Raw genomic sequence first — 9,393 nt, forward strand, 5'->3', positions numbered from 1 at the left:
AAAGATCAGAGTTGGACACAAAGTGCCTTTCAAACTTATATTGATCTCCTAATCTTTTCTTTAAAAAAAAACTAGATTTTTGCTCGATGCCTTGTAAGCCAGCAATCAGCTCCCAACACACACACACACACACAGAGTAAACAGTTCTTATAGTAAACAAAGTTGATTTCCATTCCCCCCCCTAAAAATATTGAAACCAGGGCAAGCAATCAAGTGCATCATGGTTACCTGAAACCAGAGGTGGATTAAGCTTTTATGGGGCCCTGGGACAGAGCAAGTGGGGGCCCCTCCCCTCCCTGCACTTCTGCTGGGGAAATGGGATTGGGCACAGGGGCTTGCCCTGCTCCGCCCCGCCCCCCTGCCCAAAGCTCCTGCTGGGGAGCGGGGTGAGGGCGTGCGTGATTCTTGCGCCTGCCTGGTGCTCCTATCGGGGAGCAGGGACTTCCCCCACTCCCCGGCAGGAGTGCTGGGCTGGTGGAGTGGGGCAAGCCCCTGCGCCCTGATCCCGCTCTAGGCAGAAGCGCCAGGCAGTCACACGGAGCGGTTCAGGATGCGGGGTGCCCATTTTTCTGGGGCCCCCGATTGGCCGGGGACCTTGGGCCCGGGCCCCATGGGCTAATCTGCCACTGCCTGAAACACGGGGGATCAACATTTAGGAACATGGTTCCTTACTCTGCTCATACAAAGACATTATATGCTTAGACCCTAAGGCCCTGATTCAGCAGGTACTCAGGCTTGGTCTACACTAAAAAGTTAGATTGACCCAACTATGTCACTCAGGGGTGTGAAAAATCCACTCCCCTGAGTGACACAATTCCACCAACCTAACCCCCGATGTAGTCAGCACTAGGTTGGTGGAAGAATTCTTTCATGGACCTAGTTACCACCTCTCAGGGAGGTTGATTACCTACACCAATGAGAGAACCCCTGCCATCAACATAGGCAAGGTCTACACTGAAGGGCTACAGCTGTGCCTCTGTAGCATTTCAAGTATAGACAAGCCATTAAACCCAAGCCTAACTTTAAGCATATGAGCAGTCCTATTCACGTCATGTGGGACTATTCACATGCTTAATGTTAACACATGCTTAAGTATCTTGCTGAACTGGGGCCTAGAAAAGGGAGTACATTGCTCCTGTTCTCTACTGTGTTGCAACTTGAAAGTAGATAGTCAAACATGTGCAAAGTGAGTAGAAAATGTTACCAAACCAGTATGGCAGAGACTTACTCCTGCTACTGAATGCTTGAATTGCAGTCTAAGTGACTGTACAAGGTGCAAGGCAGGGGACAGGATGACTCCTTTTGTCTAGTATCCTCATGGTGTGTGCATACAGCAGCACTGACAGGCTACAGAAGTAGCTGTATTCAGCCTTCTTCTTGTCCACTGGAGGGAAATTCCTTGCAATTCAAGACCTTTAGCACTGGGGTAAAAAAGCAGACAACTGAGGGATGCTGGAGTACTCTATAAAGGGAATTTGTTGCACGTGAAAATGAGAGACGAATATCCCACGTAACTGATATTATTCACGTCACTTTATGAACTACTGGAAGGTGCTAAAACAGTATGATGATGAGAGTGGTATAATAATCTATGTAGACCAGAACAAAATATCAATGAAACGGACCTTCTGCAGCTAGACCTTGTGTGAGCTTCCTCATACAGTTCTGCCAATGCATCTCAGATCTCACTAGCATCAAGTCCTGGACCTCTACTGAGAAGAAGCGAGAGGAACAAGTGATACCAGTTATAAAATAAATTCCCCTTTACATGTCATACTGTGTTTCTAATTATTTAACTTAAATGTATATAGAGTACAAAAGCAAAGATGATTATACATCGTTTATTTAGCCTTTGCTAGATAGTAATGAAGAGGAAAATCAATAAATTTTTAAAGACACACAAGGAAATAAAGGGACACTACAGTATATGGAGCAGTGGGTTAATACACTTGTGAAGTCCTGAGTTCAAATTTCAACCGAAGGCACAAATGGAATGCAATAATTTCATGGTTTTGATCCTACATACTAATGAATATTTGCCCAAATAAAAAATAAATAAAAACCCCACCACAAACTTTAGCATCATTGCTCACAAAGGCCCATAAATAACAGGATTTGTTGTGTTATAGATCAGGATCGATGAATACTGAGTTGCTTTCTGTTTGGTATCACTATGTCCTTGTTCTGGCAAGAATTTTCAGCATTTCACTTTCATGAGCACAAATTTGAATGTGGTCTTTTCGTTTACTCGTGAGAAGAGAAAGACAACAAAAGACAAAATAATCTGAGCCCTAATGTTATTTTATCAGATTTTCAGTGTTATTAAGAGAAGTTAAAGTGGAATTTGAGGGGTTGAAATGAAAACAGAGTTAGGTAAGGATATAGAGGGAGAGAAAGGAATTATTGGATTAAAAATTCCATTGGCAGAACTTTATTATGAGCAGCAGAAGAAAAGAGGGATGAGACTCACTGCAGTCGGCACAAGAACGAGGCATTTTATGGGTCTGGAGAAAGCACTTGTAAAAGAACAGCCATGAAAGGATGAGATTGATATGGGTGGAGAAATAGTAAAATGAGAAACAATGAAAGAGACATCAGTGAAACCTGCATCCGTCTTTTAATTCTGGGTAAATACACAGATTAGAAACATTGGTTTCTACTGCTTAATTGGAGCTTAATTAGGAGACAGGTCTCCCAAAACGAATACAGCTGTAGTATGATACAGGGGAGAACAAACCAAAAGAAGTATCCTATGTATAGTGAGTGCAATATAGCTATTCCTATATCACACAGGTATTAGACAACATAAAAGTTTATATGGAAAAGCTGGCTTTCCTACCATTTTACTTATTAAATAGAGATGGCATGAGCTGGCATAAGAAAACAAGTTTTTCACAGCTGCTCTTCACAGATTTTCACATTACTTTTTACAACCTTTTGGTTTGCGGATGGGCTGAGTCGTGAAAACTCAATCTGAATGCTGTGCAGGCTGTCCTGCTTCTCCCTCGCCTTGTTTAATTCTGGGCTGCAGTGCAGGGCCTGCTTGGAGTTATGGGACCATATCACTTAATGAAATACCCCAAAATAACAGTGCCAACTAAAACAAGCTTTCTTCACAGGTTGGATTGCTTCTCTGGCCTGTTAAGGCTACATCTCATCTGCATTTTCTTAAAATGACGAGAACCAAGATCAGTGTAGAATGGATGGCTTCGCCTACGCTCTAGCATGTAACCTGCGCCCATCTGCAAGCTATTGACTGCACTATTCATTCAGCCATTCACAACAGGACACAGCTCTACTGCTGGTGGCCATGTTCATAGGGTAATCTATTAGAAACAAAGCCATAGGTCAAGGTATTTTAACAAAACGATTGACGTTCTTTGAGATAAAATGTGTTAATTTACAGTTATTTTTGCCACAACTAAGTAAAGAGTGCAAAGGTGTTCTACAGTAGTTAAGCATTACTTAACACTAGTAGAAGTCGGCCGCAGCTAAACACCGAACATGGAAAACATGACGTCAAACAAGTGGGGCTAATTAAGGCCAGTTTCCTAAATTAAAAAGACCTTAAGAGCTAAGGTTTAAAAATAGCACCTTAATGATTTCTAAAAATAGCTGCTGCCAAGCCTGAGTGTTTTGACCTCCATTAAATCTGGAAGTCCATTTCCTGTGACTACTGGTGTAAATCACATTTAACTTTTATATCCCGTTTTCTTTGGGATTAACTGCAAAGCCTAATGCCTGACCTTGAAAACCTTTTGCAAACATCCAGAAGTAATCTAAAGTGGACTTGCAAATGATGCTCAATATGCAGCTATAATGTGTTCATTGATTAATTAGATGGATTATAATCTGGGGTTCAATCTTTATCCATGCATAGGTAAACAATACCAAATGGATCAAGGGAGAAACCGGACAACCATGAAACTGAGACTGAAGGATGGTGTTGCGTCTAAGGAACTGACTAGGAGGCAGGAGACCTGAGCTCCATTTTCAGATCTGTCACGGACTGCCTGTGTGATCTTAGGTAAGTCACTTAGCCCCTTTGTGCCTCAATCCTCCATCTAAAAATGGAGATAACACCACTTCCTGACCCCACAGGGGTGTTCTGAGGATTAATTCTTTAATGTAGGTGGAATTCTCAGGTACTACAATGAGCATCATAGAAAAAATGAATGGATAGAAATAATAAAATATTGCACAGAAAGAAAAACTAGAAATACGGCATTTAAGAGTTTTTCTTGCCTGAACAAACTGTGGTAAATTGAGTATTTTGTATTACTGGAGATTTCCATTTTGTTTGTTCCTATGACTTGCTACATGCTCTGCTTTACCCTGGATTATGTCCTGTTATGGCACATTACTTCAACTCAGCCATGACAGAGAGAAAGAAATCTGTGGTATGATCCCACCTGACACCGTGCAGCGAGATGCAGAAATGTTCTGCAGGAACAATGATGAGGGGAGTTTCTAAACAAAATGCTGTGACTTTTATCATTATCTTAATTTTATCATTATCAAATCAAGAAGATTACTTAGCAACAACATAAAACATTCCATTGTCATTTAAAAAATAGGCACAGTGGAGCTGAAAGATCATACAGCCATAATAGAAGTTACAAACAATAAAATACCTTCTAAAAGTAGTCAAGCAAAAACAAAGCTATTCTTTTTGTTTTGCTCTTCTTTGGTTTTGCTTTTATATTCAAGCCATCATGGCTAAATTTGCCAGTTACCTTTCCACTGATGTCAATTAATATCACCCTCATTCCCACTCTGTATCTATGTATTAATATAGAAACTAAAAATTAGAAAAAAGAATTAACATGTATGACAATGAGTTTATCTCACAATCTTCATTGTTGTGTGCAGTATTGTTGTCGCCGTGTCGGTCCCAGGATATGAGAGAGACAGCACGGGCGAATATCTTTTATTGAACCAACTTCTGTTGGTGAAAGAGAGAAGGTCTCCACAGAGCTCTTCTTCAGACCTGACCTCATCCACCTTGTCTCAATCTTGTAACCTTTGTGCTTCCGTAAACCACTTAATCCCACCTTTTGTTTGGGTGGATAGGGAGCAAATCAGCACTGATTTTTGACTCTCTGTTACTTCTTTATACCAAAGAGTCTTCAGAGTCCTGTGTACTTTGGTAACTAGTCCGACCAGTCATTTTTTGTGTGTGCATGTATCCTTTAAGGCCCAGTCCCCCAAATACTTATGCACATTCTTACTTTTAAATACGAGTTTAGCCGGTGCATAAATCTTTGCAGGACTGGGATGTAAATTTGCTTCTGTTTCTGAGTTCCTAGCTGGACTTTGATGCATGAGTACTTTATGTATTAATATAGAAAGATTTTGCCCCCACAGATAATACAGACCTTGCAAGGGAGCAATTTAGTATAGATAACTGTAACTAAGATTTATACAGAAGGAAGAGTTCCTATTTCTTGTAAGGGCTTTTTATGGTAGAATTTGTTATGAGATATTCTTCTGAAACGGTGAGGCATTGCTCCTCAGAAGATGTGTGATGCACATCTGGTTTAACATGCTGTCATGTAGCCCACAAACTGAATTCATAAACTGAGTCTCCATAGGGACTAATGAAAGTTATTCCTCTTTGAGTTGCTTTAATAAAATAAAACCTCAAGAAATACTGGCAACTAGGGTAGGGAAGGAAACTTTAATCCAATACTTGTTATCCTCTTCCACAGATTTTAAATCACTCTCTCTGCTCTCTAGTTTGAGCAAATATACCCTTATTGTTTTTGTAGTCCTGCTATGAACTTTTGGAAATGTTTTCATCATGTAAAGTAGCTTTCAGATGTCTGCTTTATAAATCCAAGTGTTAACACTTGTTAATTTTCTACTTTAGAAAGGAAGTCATGTTTCTCTGAGGAGTCTGTTGGGAAGAAGAATATTTTATTTTAAAATATTTTTTCAATTGCATAATTTGCCTGAAGGTTTTTCCCCAACAGGCCATGGAAGCCTGTTTACATAAGTGAAGAGGGAAGCTTACTTTCCCACTGCTTCCACAAAACATCATTAACCACCATAACTATGCTAATTGCACTTGAAATGCATCTTACTGGTTAGAGAAATAATGCATTTAGGTAATATTTAACTTCTTTTTCCTCAATTACCTTTTATTAAGAGTCCAGAAGGTGTCAGAGTAAAACTGCTGCATATCTCCCAGGAAAAGCTCGTGTTTTCAGAAGGAAGTCAACCAGAGATACATTATTAAAGGGAATAATTAGGACAAACATTAACATGGCAAGCATGGCTGTTCAGTTATTGGGCTTCTTACTAAGTCTCTTTGGTCTAATTGGAACATTAATTACTACTATTCTGCCTCACTGGTGGAGGATGGCACATGTAGGCACCAACATTATAACAGCTGTGGCATACATGAAGGGGCTCTGGATGGAGTGTGTCTGGCATAGCACTGGCATCTACCAGTGCCAGGTCCATCGATCTCAGCTTGCACTGCCTCGTGACCTTCAAGCAGCTCGTGCCATGATGGTGATTTCCTGTCTTATTTCCACACTGGCATGTGTGGTGTCTGTTATTGGCATGCATTGCACTCGATGTGTCAAAGGGGCCTCTGCCAAAAATTCTCTCGCTGTCTCTGGTGGAATCTTTTTCATCCTGGCTGGTCTCATATGCCTGGTTCCTGTTTCTTGGACTACTAATGATGTGGTTACAGATTTTTACAACCCCATGCTTCCCAACGGGATGAAGTATGAGATAGGGCAAGCTCTTTACCTCGGCTTTTTCTCTGCATCTTTGACTATACTTGGCGGAGCTCTACTGTGTACATCATGCCAGAGTGCTGGGAACAACATACCTTACCAGCCACAACCAAGAAGCACAACAAGGGCTGCTCCCTCATATAGACCACCAACTGCCTACAAGGGAAACCATGCTTCTTCGCTGACATCTGCTTCACAGAGTGGCTACAGATTAAATGACTATGTGTGAGTTCCTTAAGATTCACCTGAGAGTCAGAACTGCTCTATAATGGATGTGTATGACATACAACTAATCTAAAGAACACTTATAATTTATGAGAGTTTTGATACAAAGTTTACCATTGTGCATTTATGCAGAGAAACAACATGAAATTGTTTGCTTTGAAACTGGGGCGGGGGGGGGGGACGACTTTGTTGTATTGCAGAGGTTGCAAATTTCTCCCTATGTGAGGTCAACAACCTTAAGCTGTGGATGTGGTCAGTTCTGATTAAAAGTAAAATTTTTATTTTGATCAAGTTTCTGATACTAAAACCTGCTTTCACAAACAATAAAGGGTTACAGTAGAGCTGGTTGAAATTTTTTCAATGGGACAGTTTTCCATTGAAAAATAATGTTTCATCTACATCAAAACATTTCAGGGTAACGTTGATTTGGACTAAATTATTCTTTCAGCTTTCTCATTTCATTTCAAAAACATCAAAACATTTAGATTTGATTTGATCATTTTGTTGGCTGTATATTAACATATTAAACTATGATATTATATGATATTATAAGATTATATTTCATATTATACACATATTTGATATTGTGGTATAATGTTTTGACCTTATCCAAACAAAATATTAGGACATTGTCAAAATGAAACAGTTCAACATTATTGAAACAAAACATTCTGACGTTTCCTAATCAAAATTGCTTGGAATTTCTGTTCCAAGAAAAATTTCAACATTTTGACTTTTTGTTCTGATTCAGAATGAAAACAAATGTTCTAATGTCAGAATCTACCACAGTACAATGCTATTTATTATCTTGATTACAATAACACCTTTTATTATCTTGTCCCAGAAATTTCAAAGAGTAATCAAAGGTATTAATTTTTTAGTCTCTCAATTATATTACTTTATTGTACACCTCTACCCCGATATAACGCAACCCGATATAACACGAATTCGGATATAACGAGGTAAAGCAGCGCTCTGGGGGGTGGGGCTGTGCGCTCCAGCGGATCAGCGCGTCAACGTGTCTGGCTCCGACATGCTGCTCTGAGCGGCGTGTTAAGGGTGCTGGGCTGGGGCCGAGGGGTTGGATAAGGGGCAGAGGGTCTCGGGGGGCGGTCAGGGAGCGGGGAGGGTTGGATGGTTCGGAGGTTCTGGGGGCGGGGTGGTCAGGGGACGGGAGCGTTGGATAGGGCATGGGAGTCCTGGGGGGCCTGTCAGGGGCAGGGGTGTAGATAGGGGTCGGGGCAGTCGGGAGCAAGGGGGTTGGGTAGGGGGTGGGGTCCTGGGGGTGATTAGGGATGGGGGCATCTCTGGATGGGCGGTCAGGAGACAAGGAGCAGGGGGGCTTAGATAGGGGGTGGGAGGGGTGGTTAGGGCGGGGGGGTCTCTGGAGGGGTCAGTCAGGGGACAAGGAACTGGGGGGGTTGGATGTGTCGGGGGTTCTGAGGGGTCAGTCAGGGAGCGGGAAGTGACTATTAATAACTGAAATGCTCGAGGCCAAAGCAAGTTCGATATAACGCAGTTTCTCCTATAACGCGGTAAGATTTTTTGGCTACCAAGGACCACGTTATATCAGGGTAGAGGTGTATTTGGGGCCTGACTGAAAGCTCACTGAAGTCAAGAGGAGTTGTTTCCATTTACTTCAGTGGGATTTTGATCAGGCCTTGACAGAGAAAGCACGTATCAAGCCAACTTCCAAAACATATAGGGATACGTACAATTTCAAAAAACATGGATTGTACCATGGATTGTGACTCTTGCTGGACAGAGTCAGAAGTAAAGCCAAGGCCAAAACACTGGTTGAAAGCAACTTACATTTAAAATCATGGCAAAATGAAATTATGCCACAATACATGCAAATAAAAATGTCTGTCCTCATTATATTGCAGGAAAGGCCAACCCAACATGTAATGAATGCACAGTACAAAACTGTCACAAAGAATAAAAGCAGTAGATTTCTGTTAACCCCACTGGAGCAACATATGGGCCTACAGACTAACAGCTAATAGGGGTAAGAAAAACACACTCCACACCTGAGAGTCAACTGAACTTGCTGCACTTCACTTGGCAAAAAGCCTGTTTGTAATTAGTGTCACCTGGCAGCACCTCCACAGCTCAGATTCTGTCAATATTTCCAGTGTTTTCACTATAACCCTTTTTTTTTTTAAAAAAAAGAGTCTGATCATCCAGCCATTTTTATTCACATTTGGCTTGAAACTTGACATGGACGTTTTCAGCAGAGGTACAATTTATTATCATCATTATTATTTTAAACAGACACTTGATTGGTAAAACTAATCAACTTTATCTTTCAAATTGATATTAGATAGCTCTGCTGGCCAAATATCTATTTGATGTTTTTTTTAAAACTCATATTGATCATTATTTCACATATGGTTAATACAGTCGGCTTTCCCTGCTG

At 41.0% G+C, this 9,393-nt stretch overlaps 1 protein-coding gene across 2 annotated transcripts; it reads left to right on the plus strand.

Annotated features, from left to right (window-relative positions):
• The first annotated feature begins 3,969 nt into the window (after positions 1-3,969).
• On the plus strand, positions 3,970-9,189 carry CLDN14 (claudin 14). 2 transcript variants are annotated; one of them, XM_073328499.1, is made up of 3 exons: positions 3,970-4,027; positions 6,152-6,974; positions 8,861-9,189. In XM_073328499.1, exons 2-3 carry the CDS (start codon positions 6,268-6,270, stop codon positions 8,880-8,882), a joined length of 729 nt encoding a protein of 242 aa, XP_073184600.1. In that variant the 5' UTR covers positions 3,970-4,027; positions 6,152-6,267; the 3' UTR covers positions 8,883-9,189. The 2 variants fall into 2 exon arrangements, with proteins under 2 accessions (XP_073184600.1, XP_073184611.1); XM_073328510.1 differs by lacking the exon at positions 8,861-9,189 and having other exon boundaries at positions 6,152-7,103.
• Positions 9,190-9,393: the final 204 nt, after the last annotated feature.

The sequence above is a fragment of the Lepidochelys kempii genome, chromosome 1, assembly GCF_965140265.1.
Source record: "Lepidochelys kempii isolate rLepKem1 chromosome 1, rLepKem1.hap2, whole genome shotgun sequence".
Taxonomy (NCBI): domain Eukaryota; kingdom Metazoa; phylum Chordata; order Testudines; family Cheloniidae; genus Lepidochelys; species Lepidochelys kempii.